The following is a 19,044-nucleotide window of genomic DNA, read 5'->3' as shown; positions in this document are numbered from 1 at the left end:
CCCGGGCCACGTGACCCCCATTCGAACGGCCGGCGCGGGACGCGCGCCCCTGCGCACGGAGCATGCGCAGCCGCGCCGGCCGTTGCGCGACCGCAGCCACGTGATGCGCGACCCAACGGCCAGCGCCGGGCTCGCCCCGCCCCCCGGTTTTGTCTCCTCTGGCCGGCCCCGGGGAGGGGTTGGGGCGCATGCGCGCGAGGCCGGCGGCGGTTACTGACGGTTACTGCCCTCCTTTTTGAAATATTTTCTCCCTCGCGTTTTGTTTTTTTTTTTTTTTTCTTTCTTGTTCGTCACGTATTTATTTCTAATCCCCTCAGGAGGAGCAAGATGGCGCTTGCCGCGGCCTGACTCGCGCTGAGGCGGCGCGGGCCCTCCGCGCGGTGCGCGGCCGGAGGCCCGGCCGGGGGATGGTGAGCGGGCCCAGGGCCGCGCAACCTGCCGCCAGACCCCGCCTCCTCCCCCGCCTCCTCCCGCTGCCKCCTCGGCCGCACCGCGCCGCCCGGAGCGCCGCCCGCCGCCCGGCCGCGAGGGGAGCGAGCGGCTGCTCCGCACAGGTACGCGCCTCCCCGCCTGCCATCGAGGCCTCTGCCGCGGCGCCTGCTCGTCCCTCTCCTCCTTCCCCGCCGCGGCGCCTTTGGCATGGCGGGCGGGAGCCCCTTGTTCCCCCGGCTGGCGCCGCGCCGCGTTTTGAGGCGGGAAGGAGAGGGGGGTGCCGCGCTGGGGGGGTACTGTGGGAGAGGGGGCTGGCACGAGGCCGCATGTGCCCCCCCGGACGGGTCCCCGCGGCTGCTGGGCGGCTCTCGGGGCCGCTGCGGCCTCTGAGCGGCCGCTCGGGCGCCGCGTGGGTTCCAGAYCGCGGGGGGAAGGCACCATGCGGCTGGAAACGGGGGGGGGGGATGCCGCCTGGTGCTGGTTTTCTCCTGATCTTTCCTGATTGCGCAAGGCCAAATACGCGATTTTCAGCGTATTCGGACGAGCTGCGCTGGGAGAGATGGGAATAGAGCCGGCTGCTTATATGTGCCCTGTGCGGAGAGCGAGGGAGGGGCTTAAATTGCTATGTTTAACCTGCTGTTAGGCCCTCGGAAAGGAAGCGAGTTGAAGCAGAAGGAACGTACGGGAACTAGGGCAGCTTCTCGGGCAGGGAAGCGCGTGGGTTTGCTGCCCTGCGCCGCTTTGACTTCCGGTGCTTTTACGTGTCGTGGTGTGTAACAGCRCTTCCTGCTTGGGAGCAAAAGTACGGGCGAAAAAGAGCTGTGATGGTGTTGAATGTGCAGCTCCTCTCTGCGTGCCCGGCGTTCTTGGAGAGGATTGATTTTTGTTGCTTAATTTCAGGGTGTTTCCTTCCAACTGTGCTGACTATGTAACTTTATGGTAGGTAAAGCTTTGCTGTGCGGTGTCAGTATTAGAAATAAACCTTTTATCATAAAGTTGTGCTAAAAGAAGTCTGTATTTACCAGATGTACTGTGGTAGGTTGTCTATAACTATGTCTGTAACTGATAAATAAAAAGATTTCTTTCTTGTAATACACCCATCATGACCCCTTCCGAGCACTTAAACAAGAACTTCCTGAGGGTTGTGCTGTGTYTGAGAGATGTCAGATGGAGACGTTTTTGTGTTACTGCACAGGTTAGAAATCTGACTATAGCTGTTTTGCTACATCCTTTAGGTACGTTAGAGTCTATTGTGAGCTTCTGTTGTGTAAAAAAACATATAAATCCAAATAGCTGCAAAGAACCGGAGCCCAGGCCAGTTGGTTTGCCTCTGTCTTTTGCCAAGTGGTGAACAGGCATCTGCTTAATCCAGTGCTTGTCGTGCTTCAGTGGCTGCCCTTCGAGTGGCAATTTGATCTTCCCTGGAATCCAGTGGCGTAATTCTAGGTTACAGTCTCAAAAGCCTTTGAGCTGTGGTTACTGGCACATGGAAGCAATCCTGTCTTCCTCTGGTCACAAGTGTTTGTGTAGACATGTGCAAAGCGGAAGTGGCGAATCTACCTGGCTTGGGGAATAAATATTTTTACTTTTTCACTTAGTGCAGGGGCATGGGAGGACCTATGAGTGCTGTGGTTTATGACATTTAAAAGTATTTCCACAATTTCTTTTGTCAAATAAAGCAATTGTACTTCTAAAATACCTTTATAATTTACCTTTGAACGTGACAGACCCAAATTCCTGTATTTGTGTATTTGATTGGTGATCTGTCTGAGACTTGTGCAGTTATATATAGTGTTCTGTTTAAAAATATTTCATTTGATAAGTGGAACGAGTTATGAAATCAACTATTACTCCCATTTTCAGCTAACAATATTTGGGGATTTTCTTTTTTTTTTCAGTGATCTGGATTTTGTTTGTTTGTTTCTTTAGGAATTTTAATTCTTGCTTGAGTTACTCAGGACTTAAATTGCCACTAAACCTACATACTTCTTCTGAAAAGGTTCTTAAGGTTATATTGGATAATGTAGGTACTGTTAGGCAGACTCTTCTTTCCAAATAGAATTGCAAAGCAACGTGGTTATCTACCAGATTTTTCTAACACAAAAAACACTGGATTGAACATCTTCTTTTTTTATACAGCTTTTGAGTTATATTTTACAAAATTGGAGCTCAGTTTTTGTATTAGAAATCTTTTTGAATTAGAAATTCTAGTAAATTGTATTAGAATCTTTCAACTTTTAATTAGCCTTAGTTTTGTATTAGAGGATTGTTTTCATTCTTACTCTAGGTTTTCAGTCCATTTGCTTCAGTGGGTGCCCATCATCATTATATTTGATGCTATAAAGCATCAAAAATTGGCTTTTTCTTTCAAGATTATTGCTGCTGGTTTTCAGCTCTTGTTTCAACTTTGACCTGCATCTATATGAACTCTGATTCCTGCTGCTTACTCTGGATAATAGAAGCTTGTGATCTTTGATGATTAGCTTTGAATTTTGCTGCTATATAATTGATTCTGTGCACTTTTGATTAGTTGTCCATACAGGTGTGGAAAAATGGCAAAGAGAATTGCAGAGAAAGAACTGACTGACAGAAACTGGGATCAGGAAGATGAAGCTGAGGAGGTAAAATATTCTTAGATACTGTTTCCCCAGCCCCATCATTACCCAAACTACCATAGGGTAGTTATTTATGTGCTGTTCATCTTGTGGATTAAAACCATAGTAAAACTGGTTAGAAGCTTATCAATTAAAGAAGGGATTATATGAATCAGTGCCTTAAAAAAAAAAAAAAACAGCTTCTGTGTAGATAAAAATGTTGTATGTTCAGGCCTATAAAATATAAGAAGGAAAACTGTCTATACACTTTGAGAAATATAAGAAAACTTAATTTCTTCATTTACTATGGGGTAGTAAATTTCTACATTTACTTCAACTGTCTTTGCTAATATTTAACTGCAGCAACCTGTGGGAGGTGGATTTTGACCATACATTTCAATATATCTTCTCCAAACTGAAGTTTGATTGCAACAGTGCTATATCAATAGATTCTGTTCAGCAAATATGTTTTACAGACAGCAGATTTTCTCAATTATTTTCTCATAATAAAGAGAAGATTGTAGTCTGAGTGAAAGCAAATTCAAATGTAATGCAGAACAGGGAAGAGAACTGTGAAAGCTGTAAAGCATAAACTGATCATTCAAGTACAGGACCAGCTAAATCACAGTACTGGAATACAGTGTAATTGTGTTTTTTGCCTTCTCTGTTAACGCAGAAGTGTACAGTTTGTGCTCAAAAGCTGATCTCTGCCCTCTCTTCAGCCTATTCTGGCTTTATTCTAAAAATCTCCCTAAACGTTCTCTAACTTGTTTTCAAAGGTGGGAACTTTCTCAGTAGCTAGCGAAGAAGTCCTGAAGAACAGAGCTATTAAAAAAGCAAAACGCCGAAATGTTGGAGCAGAGGTAACTAATCACTGGACAGTGTTGCAGCCTGACTGATTTGTAAAATATCGACACGTTCAGGTCTTCACTTGTGCCTGTAGCTTAATACACTATTGGTCTTACCATTTATAAGGTATATGCCATTAGCCAGCTCTTACATATAGCAGATTAATTTTCAGTTACTGTTCCTGTAGCAAGAGTAAGGCTTGAATAAGAAACGGACAGTACTAGTGCTTCTGGAGGCAAAAGAGATTTGCATTATTTGAAGTACAAACATAAAATTTTTTAGATGTTATCATTTCTACAGATGGGGAAAGTAGCATTTGAGCTGCTTTCATTTCAGTCTTTGTGGAGGGGGAGGCTTGGAAATCGAAAGTTAATGAAGTTATCTGTGCTCTGGATTTTCCTACTGCCGTCCAAGCAATAAAAAAGAGGAAGCTTTCCCTTGAAATTTTTGGCCACAGAAGTTCTAACCAGAGATGTGGTAGAGGGTCCAGWTTATGAAAGGACTGTATTGGAAAGAAGATTCTGGTGCAGCTGACTTAATCATGCAAAAAAAATAAAGCATAAACCAAAAGGGAGGTGTTCAGGGACTGGTGGAATGGGAAATGGGAGTAGGTGATGTGAGAAGAAATAAAATGAGGAGGCTGGGACACAGTTCTGTGTGAGAGCAAAGCGGGAAGAGCTAGCAAGAGCATGTTAGAATGCCTAGCTAGAAATGAAGGAACAGAGGACTGACACTGGAAGAATGAAAGAATGAAGGGAAGCACAGAGAGCCCATAGCCCCATGGCCATTTGCCTTCTGGGTGCTAGGGTAGAACCCACAATTGTTCAGTTTTGCAATTTATTCAGTTTCTAAAACCAGATGAAACTTGGAAGCAGCTCTCCTTTTCCTCTGACTTTCCAGTGACACCGAGAGTCCACTTAAGTGATAAGAGCTGATTACCTGGCAAGATACTTCAAGTAGTCTCTACAAGAGCCAGTGCCTACTAAGATATTCATCATTCTAGATGATCATCTTTTAAAAAACCTAAGAAACTGTCCCGTAATATGGCTGTTAGGTTAATGCTATCGAAAAAAAAAATGGTGAAGTAATAGAAACCATAAATAAATTATTAAATACACTTCATGCTCTTCTTAAATCACACTGCAATTTTTCTAGCAAGTTGCCTAAAGCAAACTTTATTTAGCATAAAGCATACTATAAAGTCTGCAGCTTGGGTGAACATTTGAAATGCTGGACTTGAGTTGTTATTGTAAATGTTAAACATGTCTGAAAACAAGTCTACAGTTGCATTGTAATTATTTGAAGAGAACAAGATGCTATGAATCTCCAAGTAGGTAGTCATACCCATCCAGTATTTTCAGCCAGTTATGTATCTACTTCCTGTATCTAGTTTGTTTGCATACCAAACCTCTGAGCCCTTGTAAAAATAGTAGCAACGTGCGACAKAAGAAAGCTTAAGAGGAAACTAATAACTCTATTTACATTGCTGACTTAAAATWATGCACATTAAATAAAGCATAAAGTGACACCGAAGAAGGGTAAAATAAATTGAATGTTAAGGGGGGGAGGGCGGATTGGAGGTTTTTAGGGGGCAGATATAAGTAATTGGTCTCCTTTCTTTTTCTCCCCCCCAGTCTGAAAGCGGAGGAGCTTTTAAAGGGTTCAAAGGCTTTATATTACCTTCTGGCAAAGCAGGAGGTGGCTTCAGTGGATTTGGTAATGGTGCAGGAATAAAGCCTTTAGAGGGGCTGTCTAATGGAAGCAGTAGTGTCTCTAGTACACCTTCCTTCAGCAGTTTAAAGACAACATCTGAAACGCAAATGGCATTTGGTAAGTTTTAAATAAGTTTATATATTGATGAACAAGTTCAGATATAAAATCCATATCACTAGTTGAGTGGTGAAGAAACAAATCGAAACACTCCTGTAGTTCTGTTTAAAGTACTGAAACTTTATTCCACTTTATAATATCTCTTAGAAAGATTTTGGACTGATGGTAGGACATACTACCCAATACATGCGATTTGAGAACTRGAAACCATGTTTATATTTGATCTAGCAGTGGAGATAAAGCCTTTCTAAAAGACAAACATAGGGGAATGGAATTTGGAGTTATGAATGATACAGAATATGAATAATTAACATCTGGTAACACATTCTAGCTGAATGTAACAATTGCCTATTTTTTTCTGAATTTAACTTAAAAAATGCTAATGAAAATGTCTCTTTGGTATTAGTAATTTTACAAGGTCTTAYGTCAGTATATTTTTCCCAGGTTTTGTAAATGCTAATGTATCGCTAAAATCTTAACCTTTGTTCACGGTACTTCTTATATTGCAAACCAGCCTTATTAGAATTTCATCTGTTACATTTATGTCTATATTTTAGGAATCTTTGTCTTGGAGATGTAGAAAAGCTAACTATGCTACAGAAATTTAAAGTCAGCAAGTCGTAGAATAGAAATGATGGTCTGAAACTTAGTTATCAATAACTTTAAATAAAAGAGGGAAACTTAAGTACTTAATGAAGGCTTTTTCAAGGTGTCTTGTCTTACGTTTCATTATGCTTTTATATTCAAACCACTCCAACCATTCAGAAATATTAGCTAGTATGTTCAGAGTGGCAAAAGATAACTGAATACTTTGCTTTAATAACTCTTGCAGTTTAGTAAAACAGGGATCATATCTGAGCAAGATTGAATAATTTGATGCAGAAACCTCGAGAAAGTAAGTGTGGATTTCTTCTGAATAATGTGGTTTTGGAAGGAACCTGTTCTAAACCGCGTTTTCCTTTAATAGGCTCCACAGTGTCAAATGGCCCCAGTGCTTCTGCCTTCACCGAGAAGAAGGCTGCAAGCCCCAAAGTCAACGGTGGCAGCCAGCCATCATCATCTGGCCCTTCACAGAGTCAAACGTGTAGCTCTGGCGTTTATCACAAGCAGCTAGCAGCTTTAAACTGTTCTGTGCGTGACTGGATAGTGAAGCATGTGAACACAAACCCGCTGTGTGATCTGACACCCATCTTCAGAGACTATGAGAAGTACCTAGCAAATATCGAGCAACAGCACGGAAGCAACAGTGATAGTGGCTCTGAAAATGAAGGCAACAAGATACTGAATACTCAGTCTGTTTCTACGTTCGGGAATTCAAAGGCGCAGCAAGGATCAGCATATTTGTTTAATAGCAAGAAAAATGAGGATACCTTGGACAAAAAAACTGAAAGTTCTTCAGAAAAGAGAGACCCATCATCAGGAGTTGCATCAACTGTCTCGTTTAATTTTGGAAAAAGCGTCGATAGTTCTGTTTTGGGTGCCCTTGGCTCTGGACCCCTAAGCGGTTTCTCATTTTCTCCTGGAAACTCAGGTTTGTTTGGAAAAGACGCAAACCAAGCTAAGCCTGTCAGCACGGTGCCTACCAATATACTGGAAGCCCAGACAGAGAGTGGCAGTAGTGATGATAAAGGTAAGTTCTATTCCAAAAATTGCTTTAATGATAAGCTCGGGATGTATGGGATTCAGCATTATTTTACCTTTGCAGTATTCTTAATTTGTGCTAGATCATAACTGCTCCTCACTGTTGAACTACTGCGTGTTTCGCTCTTCAGCGTGGAGCAAGCGGTAGGCTCAGCCTTGTGCCTGAAGGATTTTTCAGTCTGGCTTGTTGCAGTAGGATTATCATTAAAAGGTGCAGGAGAGAGAAATATTCTATAGATCTTACTACCAGAAATATAAGGGGCAGTAAAGGGACAGAGCAGCTGATGGTTTTTATCTGCTGTTTAGCTAATTTGGCTACAGTTAGGCTGTAGAAATGCCAGCAGCTGAGGGATTAGAAAGACATCATCCTGCTRCTATCTCTTGCTATTGCTCCTGCAACTGATTGCCCTTCCCTCAAATTAAACTTGTCTGTTAGRTCTATGAAAAGCATAATAAATACCTCTGTGTGCGGAGACTATTCTTGTAAATGTTACAGCTGTTTTTCCCCTTAACAAAAGATTTTGACTTAAGTGGGATTTGTTAAGCTTTTTATTTCTAATTTGGTTGTTCAAGTTTGATACTTTGATACAGTTTAAACTGAGGATRAGCATGCCTCAGTGAAAAGAGTGGACACAGGTGAAAGCTACTTCACCTTCAAGAATCCACGTTCACTTAAATGTATTTGTGTGATCTCCGAGARGCTATATATGTATGTGTTAAATATAGCATGCACTAACTTGTTCTAATGCAACACCAAAGCTACCTTCTAAATCATACATGCATGTCATTAACATATGGGATGTGTTAAAACTTCATTTAAAGGAGGAGAAGAGGAGGAAGAAGAACCACCAAAAGTTGTTGTTAATGAAATAAAAGAAGATGATGCTTTCTATTCAAAGAAGTAAGTGACTTTAACTTTGAATAGTGAATAAAATCATCATTTAGAGAATAAAATCTGTATTTACCCAGTGCTGGTTCTGTACCACTGCCCTTTGAAATTAATGACGTGTGAGATATATTCTTGACTAACTTGTTACTAAAGCTTCCTATGAAGCTACGTAGAATGTGAATTTCCACCTGTGTAAAGCTCAGTTACAGACAAAGACAGTTGTGGATGCTTGTGAAAGTCCTTGKCTATCTTGCACTGAGTACTAAGAGTTATTTTGTGTCCTTATTTGTGATTAGTTGCACCAGTGAAGAAACTGCCTCCATCCTCGCAGTTTGAGTTTACAGAAGTAACTTTCCTGAAAATTCAGGCCAATAACTCAACTATTTGCATAGTCTAAAATAAGCCTCTCCTTTTGGAAAATACCAGTCCTTGTATGCAGCTGTGTACAAGTTGTCCTCTTCAATGGAAAATGAGGTGCTACTAGAAGTTTTCTAACTCCGTGTTGAGTAGTCCAGATRATTCTATGTGCGCTCGGCCCTGAGCACAGAGCTCGTCCTTTTACCAAAAAGAGAGAAGTTACGTACTAATTTTGGGAAAATGAGGTTAGATCTGTTGGTTTGTCACTTAAATGGAGGGCTTAAAAATTTGAAGTAATCCTGTTACTACTACGAAATGATGCATCATTTTGTTTACGGTTTTGAAATGTGTTTTTAAACAGAAGTCTGTGATAATTAAAGCTATTATTCCTTAATTATTCTTCACATCCCAATTCATGTGGCTGTTTCATTTGCTAACAGATAGTACTTACCCCTTCAGAAAGAGAAGGTTAATGATTGTTTTCAGTACTGCAGTGACAAAATYCCTACTCTTTATACATAAAACAACCCAGATCAAGAAAAATGAGAATCACTGCCCACAGCAAGTTTATCATTGACTTCTGCATAACTGTACAATTACTTCTTGCACAGGTGCAAACTGTTCTACAAAAAGGATAATGAATTCAAAGAAAAAGGTGTAGGAACCTTACATTTAAAGCCAGCAGGAAACGACAAAACTCAGCTTTTAGTCCGAGCAGATACCAATTTAGGTAAGTGTGTCTTTGTTTTTTCCCCCTTCTAGTAACAGGTCTTTATGTAACATTTGCTGCTAAGCCCTAGGCTCTTTTTTTTTTTTTTTTTTTTTTTTTTTTGCACAGCGTGATGAAATTATTCCAAAATGTTTTCATTAATCTCATGTAATGAAGTTGGATTGCTCTAAAAAATATTCTGAAATACTTGCACAGCTTCAAGTACCCAAAAGGTTATGGTATATAATGCTGGGGATTGTTTTCTTTTTTATTCTCTGAGTATGTGTGCCGGCTGTTTGTTGTTCCCCACTTCTTTCACAGCTGTTCTCCAGCCCTGCTTATTAAGTGTCCTTTGAAGCTCGACTTAAGACTCCATTATAAAGTGTATACATACCAGAAGGGCAATGAATAAAGGGGTTGCTGTTTGGTATAATATAATGTAGAGTTTCGGTATTGGGGGGAAAAAAAAAAATATGAAAAACTTCTTCAAAACTCCTCCCCCCAATTTTGGGGAGGATAAGTGATGTGTATGCTATGTAAAAGATGAACAAGGTTTGTACTAAAATGCAGGCCTGTTGTCCCTTGCTTACAATTCACTCTAAATATAGAAAGAGTTGACCATGTAGGCAGACAGCCCTGGTGCTTGATAGGAAGTAAGAGGGAGCTGCATAAAACAGACATGTGGGATTTTGATAACTCAATTACTCTTATGTCCATTCAAGTCCAAGTGCCAACCTCTTTTAGCGAGGTTTTCACAAATAATGGGTTGACTCTACTGAGTTAGAGTAGTCTCTACTGTGATAGTTGCTCAGTGTATTTCAGGGGATGAATTTCATAGCACAAATGGCCAATTGTAAGGCAACAAAAAACTGTTTCTCTGCTTTTTAGATATTAGGGGGATTTCATGTATTCAAAAATTACTTGAGATGAATCATTCTGCCTCAATGACAGAGGAGGTCAAAAACTGAAAAATTAGTGTTTTGATATTCATCCATCACAAACTTTTCAACAAATGTGTATTTATAATTGCTATGCACTTCACAACTTCCAAGTTATTTTTTTCTTAAATAATCTTAATAATTTATAATGAATATTAGGCTTATGAAAGCTGAGAGCTATGAGCATGCCCTGCTATAGACCAGCTATAAAGCTTACCTCAGTTTTGGCTTAAAATGCTCTCTTGCGAGGCTGAAACCGCAGCCATTACATGCACCTCAGGTGAAGGTTTTCAAACCTTGGGTGAGACGGGGATGTGAGGGTCACTTCTGCTAACTTCCACTCGAGACAAAGYTTGCCAGATTGAGAGAGATTCTTGTTAAGCAGCTGAAGCAGCGGCTGGCAGCTGGGGGTGCTGCCCTCCCTTTCAGCACTGCGTTAGGGGCTTGGACGTGCTGCATAGAGCAGATGAGGGTGGGCAAAGAGGGCTGCCCTTGTAATAAAAGCCTCAGAGCTTCACTCAGCTGACACTAGTTTCYACCACATAGTTTTAAATCCTTCAGCTGAGCTCCTGTATTAGGAAATCTCTCCTTTTTCTTCACCTTGTATCCTCTCTCCATGCCATTTCCTACATAAATGCTCTTGGTGATGTGGTAGTGCCAGGCATCGGGTTCTGCAAGCTGCTGCTGTCACAGTGATGCCCGCTTTCCTTTTTGCTGTCTTCACACAGTGCTGTAATGCTTTCCTAAACCTCACTGTGTTGAAAAACCCAACCGGAGAGGAAGGTGAAGACTTGACTTTTCCCTAAATACTACCACCATGTTCTGAAGTGTTTACCAGGTTCCCAAAACGTGTGCGTCTTCAGTTGAAGCACCTTTTGACTTTACTTGCAACTGCTTTAATAGACCACTAATACAGAGTATCTCAAACTTGCTAGATAATTTAACAGGTTGAAATACAGCTGCTAATAGTAGCATAATGATGGAAAACATGAGATGTGCTTGGATGCTTTAAGGATGCAAAATGATGTACCACAGTTCACCCAGATTAACGTGTCTTTACATGTGTTAAAACTAACTCTTCGCTTCTGCTTGATGTTCAAAAGGAGTGACCTCCACGAGCATAAACCAAGCCCTGCGGCTTCTCCTTTGCTCCTTCGCCCTTGTGCCTTTCCCTCACCCTTCCGGGTCCCTCCTATCATTGCATATTCTTGAGACTCTTCCTTTTTCAAAAAGGAAGACAGTATTTTTACAGATTTCCGTATCCTAGCAAGGAAAGAAGCTGCATAGTATCAGATGTTAAGGGAAGAGTAAGAATAAGACACTTAGGACACTTTTGAATTGCCTTCAGTACGTAAATTAAAGTCTTTATCTAGTAAATACACTAAAACATTCTTACTGCAGTGAAAGCTGAAAACTTGCTAACTTTTCAAACTTACTGTTCCCCTCTCGCATGCAGGAAACATACTGTTGAATGTTCTAATTCCACCCAAGATGCCCTGCACGAGAACAGGGAAAAACAACGTTCTCATCGTTTGTGTTCCTAACCCGCCCATCGACGAGAAGAATCCAGCGGCTCCTGTCACTATGCTCATCCGAGTGAAAACGAGTGAAGATGCGGATGAGTTGCACAAAATCCTGCTGGAGAAAAAGGAGGCTTAAAAAACGTTGCAGTCGGTGATTTGAGGAATTATTGCCAAACTGCTGCTGCTCTTTTATTTTTTTTTTTCTCCCCCCTCTTCCATAACTTCACTTGAACACCTAACTCTTTACTCTGCTACTAAGAACTATTACAGGAATTCTGAGAGGAAAAAGCTCAAGTAGCTAATAAAAGCTTTAATAGAATCCCACTGTTGGACTGTGCTCCCTCATTTTTCAGTAGCTAAATGCAGGACTTCTGCTGGCTGAAGCCCAGTGGTCTCAATTACCACCTATGTTTTTAAACACCGGTCATGTTGACTGAATGGACTGAAACCCAAGCGCGACGTGTGGTCCCAGCTGCTTGTCCCAGGCTGCACTGCCCTGCACCAACCCTTGTGTGTGGAGAAGCAGGACACGGACACATAACTGTCAAAACTGTTTCTACATTCCAGATCTTTAAGAGCAACGGGGCTGTCAGATTCTGTCCAGATTACCTTTTTCAAGCTGTCACGACAACTTGCTGGAACAAGAGAGTGKCTCTGGCGTATACTATGTTTCAGCGCCTGCAGCCGAGTGTGCTTTGGCACCCAGAGGCTGCATCTCCCCATCTTCCTTACAAAAGCCAAACAGCCTGCGCAGGGTGGCCGCCAGTAGTGCTTTGTAGCCAGCGCCTCTCAGCACTGCTCCCGCTGTAGCAACAAGCAAAGGACAGGCAACAGGCGAAGCAGAGAACGGGAACCCCGACTCCGGAGTGGAGGTGCAGGCGGTCCCGCTGCCGTGCGGGCACCTACTCCAGGAGGCTTGCTCCCCCTTCCCTCGGGCGGAAGCGAGAGGCGGCAGGCGCCAAGCGGTAGAGCTTGGAGCTTCTAGGACTTGCTGAAGTTGTCTCCTTTCACAGGCTCAAGTTTCAGGAGGTTTCTAAGGCTCTGGCTGTTACCCAGAGCACGTGCAGAGCGGGGGGTGTTGGTAACCCTTTTTGCAGCGTGCTGAAACTGCAGTGCATTATATTTAAGCAGAGGGGCCTCACTCGCCGTTCCGGGGACGGGCTTTCTTAGGAGGTGATGGGGTAAACATTTAAAACTTAGTTTCCAGTTGCATTAAAATGCAGCACATGGCAGTAACCCACAGATTAGAACATCCCTCTGTTCCCTAGTTCCTGCTAACTTTACCAGCCCCCAGTTGGTTGCGTTTTCCTTTCCTTCTTTCCTTGTTTTTGGAATCTTGGCACTGTTTGCTGCGTTTTCCTCYCCCTCCCCGCTGTGCTTTTCACCTTCACTTTCAGTTCTGGAAACTGTCAACCCCCTCCTAGCTTCTAGTGCCAAGCTTGCACTGCGTTCTGCTCTGCCCCCGAGCAGCAGCCACTTGCCAGGCTGACTGGCTGTGTGGCAGAGCGGAGCAGCCGCGCTGGGAAAAGCAGCAGGATGCAGAGCTCACAGGACGCGCTGAGTTCTGCCACGGGGGCATCTGATGAGCAAGGGAAAAAAGTGGCACCGTTTGAGGAGCTGCTGCCCAACTTCCCTTTCCCCACGGGCTGGGGCAGGGGGTGTCTTAATTCCGTCCGCGCTCACTGCACAGTTCYACTTAATGGCCTTTTTGCCTCCTCCTCTCAATCCAGACGGGGGCGGCCTCGCTAGAGCTGCAGCTTTCTTSACCAAAGCCTTGGCTCACATTCCCACCACGCTGAGATCCCAGGACTTGCACCTGAGGGCTTAAGCGCAAGGGTGTTTGGAAACACTCTCAGAAACCCAAGCCGGGGCCTCCCTCTGCAGCCACCGCGGCGCGAGCACCTGCGGGAGCGGGTGCTGGTTTCCTCCCCCCGGGGGGCTCCTGCCCGTACCTGAAGCGGAGCGCGGAGCCCGGGGCTGCCCGTGGGCACGGCTGAGGGGCAGAGCGTTCGGCTAGAGGCCCGGCTGAACGCGCGAGGCCTCTGGCAACTTGCTGCCGCTCGGGCAGGTCCTGGCACCGCCAGCAGCCTCACGCTGCCTCTCCTGGGCCCAGGCTCTCCGGTCCCTCTCCGGTCCCTAAAACCTGCAGAGACGGAGGCGTCTGCGGCTTCCTGGCCGTGGAAATGGGGACCAAGGAACTGAGCCTGCAGGGGACAGGGGAGGAGGAGATGGACAGACCTTCCCAAGGATCCCTAGGGATCTCTCTCCAAGAGGCAGCATTGGGGAGGTTTGGCACAAACCCACTTGGCCAACACMGTAATGGCTAATGCAGCTTTCTTGTGGTCAAGGGGGGGCAGAGAGACTAAAGGAAAAAAATACAGAATAGTTAAACAATAAGATGTGCTAGGAAAGCAAAGCTTACAGTATCCATGGTAGCCAGCAACATTCCCTGCAGGAAATGCTCAAGAGGAGCCGTCCCAATTCCCCAGCCGTGTGTGTGAGCATCAGCCCAGCGGGCAGGGAAGCGCCTCAGGAGGCTCCACGCGGCTGGGGCAGCGAGGCCTGACGTTCCTCACCCTGCTGGGGACACTAAACGCTAGGAACAGGAGGAAAGAGYTTCACCCTGGACCACAGATTTTAGTCATCAGCCGCAGTGACCCTGCTGCTGCCTGGATTTCCAAGAGGAAAAGCAAGTCACATTTCTGCCACTTCRGTTATCACACAAAACTGCCTCCAATATGGTTAGAAAGACCCGGGTTTTTGATAATGCTTCAGGTTCTAGTTGCAGTGCCCTTACGAGTACTAAACTACATAATTATCATGAAAAGCCACAAATTATTTAATAGAAATAATGGAATTCAAGGCCTCAAATCCATTAAAAGCCCAAGCTGAGCAGAGAGCACAGCCCTGCCAAGGTCCTGCACGACCACGCGCTCGGCTACACAGGGAGGGCAGCCAGCCCCGGCCCCGGAGCACCCACCTGAATGCTGAACCTTCCTTCAAATCAGGAGCAACACTGCTTTTAAATCCCACATTCGGCCGCAAAGAAGATTAGGTGACTTGAATTTTACTCTGGAAAAAAATAGATGGAATGCTGCAGTTTCCTACCCTGTTCCTGTACACGTGCGAACACAACTGTAAGTGCTCCCACAGCRCCTGACACGACCGTTCAAGTTGAATTTACAAAGAGGACTCGATCCGAGTGACCATGTAGTCCATAGACGAATTAAGATGTATCTTTAATTTTAGGAACTCCAGTTTAGCTCCTTTTACAGCACTGTAACATTTCCAGTGTCCTTAAAGACTTTCTTTTTTGATGCCTTAAAATAACTTCATTGCATTTGCTCAGTTTTGGTTTCTTTTTTAGCTGCCTGTGTGCAAAAATTAACTGACATCAAACAGCTCTGCCTGACATGAGCTAGTCCCAGCTCAGTGAAACTGCTGAATGTGACATTGTGAATTCTTGGTAGTAGGTTTCAACTGCTCTGAATTTTCCATGTTTCCATGCACATAACCTGTAACAATGTTCTCCTTAGTTTTAATACTTGAGGAAGTGTACAAAATGAAAAAAAAAATCCATGGAAAATGTGAATAAATGAACGGGAGGTAACTTAAGTTGTGCGTGTGTGTCCCTTGGCTTTGAAAAGCTGGATCTGGGGAGTCTTCCAGGAGGCAAACACGGAGCGCGGGCACCAAGAGCCGCTGCGGTGCCTGCTGGAGCCGAGCGCTCCAAGGGGACTCGGGGGACAGGAAGCCAAGGCAGCGGCAGCTGCCAAGGGAAGGAAGGTGGAGCAGGTCGACGGCACGGGGAAAAAGCCGCCGCCGTCGGCTTTTTGATTGAATGAAGAGATTCAATCTTGCTGTATGGAGCTGCACAAGGGCAGCGAAACCCGGGCGAGAGGCGAGGGCCTCCCCGCGTCTTGGAGCGGAGCCACAGCTTGGGCACCGAGTGCCCAAACGGCGGCCACTCGCCCAGCGCAGAGGGACAACAGTGCGCGAACGGCCGGGCAAAGGGCCTGTCCCCCCAGAGGCTCCCTGGATCCCAGCGAGTTCTTGGACTCGGCCGGTAGAATACRGGATCCCCACGGCCTCAGACTGCAAACACTAGTGAGGGGACAAGCACAACCCCGCCCCGGCGCCGACAGCCAAACTYGGGCTGCAACCAGCCCCACGCCGCTGCCGCCCCGTGCAAGTGGCACCGGTGCCCCMCAGTTTGACCTCAGCTCATCCATAGCAGCAGGCAAACCAGAGCACTGCCTTACATCACAGATCTGCTGCGCGGCACCAAGCTGCGTCTAAACTGAGGTCAGGGCTAGGCTGGAGCCCCCCTGAGCTGGGGGCGCTCGGGAGGGTCTCACCCGCCAACAGCAGCTCTGGTGACCGCAGCGCCCAACGGAACTTGCGGACGGTGTCGCCACTCCCGGCAGCACCTCCCTAACGCCAAGGGGAAAACATTAAGCGCACGCTGATTCTGACAGCTTGGCAGTTTGTGAAGTCTGCATTCCCTTACCTTTGGAGCGAGGGAATGGCGCCTCTGAGCAACACCCGGGCTCTCCCCCTCCTTGCACGTGGGGCAGGTCGACTCGAGACCTTCTCACCAGGGCGCAGGGAAGTCAGAGCTACTCTTACCAAGAGGAGAGCTCGAGCAAGGCCCCTCCCAGTCCTCCAGGCCACGTACTTCCCACCACCTGCGACAAGGCAAAGTCCTGGGCGAAGCTCCAAGGTCAGGGCAGGGGTGGAGACAGAGACGGGGGGGCTCGTCCTTCATGAGTAAGGGCTGCCTCTAGGCTCGGAGCAGCCCCTCTTGCCCAGCTAGAACCAACTCGAGGTACCTGGAGCTGCGGCCCAGGCCTTGAGGCAGAGGCTCTGTGCTGGGGTGCAYGGGGCCACTCGGTCTCCTTGAGAGYCGTCTGCCTGCCCCATTCCCGCAGGGAGGCCTTACTCTCACCTTCCTTCGGCCGGGACTCTCCTCTGAAGGAAACTCTGCAACCTGCATTTTCTTGGATGTACTTCAGTAGTTTCCATTACCAGGTAACATCTGCCATTCCCAGATTCTTCCCTACGCCACAACGAGCATCACACCCAGTTTTCCTGCTTTGCTTTCGGCAAAGCCCACATTACAAGTTGTGGGAACACCATTCCTGAGCACAAGTACAGCAGCACAGCACCTATTTGCCACCAGAGATGCGCTTTTCCTCTCTTCCTTCAACCTGCAAAGTGCAATTTCACCTTATCTGGAACTATTAAACGCCATCGGACCAAGACAACAAACTCACCTGCACGGCAAATCCGCAGCGTTCCTTGGGAGCCTCCGCTGAGGAGGCGCGAGGACACACAAGTTAATTCGGCTCCTCGAAGCCGGGGCTCTGTCGGACACAACTACTGCCCCATGGTCACAACAACCGCTTCTGCCTATTCCCGARGCTCATTAAGTACACTGATTAATTGCACTGATGAGAGCATCGCGGAGACATACGTGGCAGTTCTCTGGCCCYGTCATATTTGGATTAAAGACCAAAGCAAAAAAGGAGCCCCCACCTTCTCCACCACTCGCTAACTTCTGCTGAAGGACAACTAGCAACCAGGGAGCTTTATGTCCATTATTTTTAAGCTTCTGCYGCTGTTCCAAAACCTTTCATTCCAAAGCTTTCCAATAAAACACTGGCAGTGTCCGTGGCACCCGGGACTCTCCGAGCAGCTGAGGCACCTTTCCCTTTGTGCATGCAGGCACGGAGCAAGGCCACACATTTTCTCAACCCAGGAAGAGGTTGCAAGTCTTCAAAATCCACATGAAGCTGGTAAATAAAATGTAATGTAAGAGAAACAGCTAAGCAACAATCTCCTTTTAACAACGTTACACAAAGCCATGTCCAAGTTTTTCCTAGATTTATTAGAAAGAAATCGTTACAGCTGTCAGCCTCAGTACTGCACTCCGCACGGACCTGGGTGTTAATGGCTGCGTAATTCAGTTTAAAAGAAAAACACATAACAGTTCAGAAGGACTTTCTGTTTTTTAATGCCATCATTTAATGGAAAAAAAAATGCCTTTTAAAACCAGTTTAGGGGTACATCCACCTTCAGCTTCTTGCCCCTTCCGCAACGTGGAGTTGTCGGAGGCCGGTCCCTAAAAGGCTCGAGAGGCGTCGCCCCGAGAGCCGGGCTTTGCTCCAGGTGCCGCCGAGGGCTGTTTTCCCAGTGCTCCGGCTTGCCGCCAGTACATTCAAACTCAAACACCACAAGGGCATGGAAAGAAAGAAGCTACTAGAGACACGGCAACGACAGCAGTGACGGCTATGAACAGGGCTCGCTCGAGAGGTCTCRGGACCGGCTGCAGGGTCCAGCGCTTCCTCTGCTGCTGCCACACGGGAAGCCGGCTCCGCTGCTGGCGCACGAAGGGGCTCCTCGTTCGGAGGGCTCAGCACACGGTTTTGCCAGTGACCACCTCTGAATCCACCCCCACGCTCAATGAGCCCCCCCAAACCCACCATGCAACGGGTGCGTCGGTATTTCGGTATTTACGGAGACACCGCCGAGAAGCGCTGCGAGGCGCGCGCACCCGCGCTCCGCCGCAAACACGCCGCCGCGCTGCGGGTCTGCTCTAAAGGCCGCTCACCGGCGCGCGACTCCGCTGCACCGCCCCGTGAGCACGGGGCTCCCGTCGGCCCCAGCRCAGAACAAGGTAAGGCATTCGCATCCCTCCCGCTGCTGGGAGCACCGAATCCCCTTCTCCGGAGCTCTCGGGGCCTTTGGAGACCACGAGGAGCTTCCCGGCGCAAAGGCAAGTCCAGCTCTTCCCGGAGCCCCGAACCTGGCGCTTCTCGGGGCTGCTACGCACAACACGGACAGCGCTCCCGGGCACGCACTTCTGAAATAAACATTTGTTCTTAAGCCCCGCTAGATAACAACAGGGCTTAGGCACTTCTGAGGAGTTTTATCCATCCTTAGCAAGGGGAAGCTTTAGGCCATAAAAKAGGGGATGAACAATCATCTGGAAAGTGAAGGGTTTGTGACTGGCAAGCAGCAGCTTGGTGGCTGGAAAGGGGGTCTTAGGTGGGCTTCACCTCCACACAGAGCCCCAGCTGCTCCGGGGGGATTCTGCACCTGAGGATCTGCCTGCCTGCAGAGCCAAGGCCTTCCCTTGGTTTTAAATCAAAACTCGGCACGAGACTATACCTTGGGAAAAGCCTTTTTCAGCAGCACGTCGCGTCCGCCGCACTCAGTGCCRGGAAGCGACGAGGACCTGGGGAGCAGGAAGCCGGGAACAGAGACCTGCACGGGCCGG

General features: G+C 46.6%; 1 protein-coding gene across 1 annotated transcript; it reads left to right on the top strand.

Moving 5' to 3' along the window:
* Nucleotides 1-509: 509 nt before the first annotated feature.
* Nucleotides 510-12,365, top strand: NUP50 (nucleoporin 50). Its single transcript, XM_026050363.1, has 8 exons — nt 510-554; nt 2,975-3,053; nt 3,806-3,889; nt 5,510-5,705; nt 6,673-7,335; nt 8,169-8,247; nt 9,204-9,322; nt 11,696-12,365. Exons 2-8 carry the CDS (start codon nt 2,985-2,987, stop codon nt 11,896-11,898), a joined length of 1,413 nt encoding a protein of 470 aa, XP_025906148.1. The 5' UTR covers nt 510-554; nt 2,975-2,984; the 3' UTR covers nt 11,899-12,365.
* The last annotated feature ends 6,679 nt before the right edge of the window (nt 12,366-19,044 follow it).

The sequence above is a fragment of the Nothoprocta perdicaria genome, unplaced genomic scaffold (assembly GCF_003342845.1).
Source record: "Nothoprocta perdicaria isolate Ctin4 unplaced genomic scaffold, notPer1 scaffold_68, whole genome shotgun sequence".
In the NCBI taxonomy this organism is placed as follows: domain Eukaryota; kingdom Metazoa; phylum Chordata; class Aves; order Tinamiformes; family Tinamidae; genus Nothoprocta; species Nothoprocta perdicaria.
This window is presented reverse-complemented; position numbering and strand designations above follow the sequence as displayed.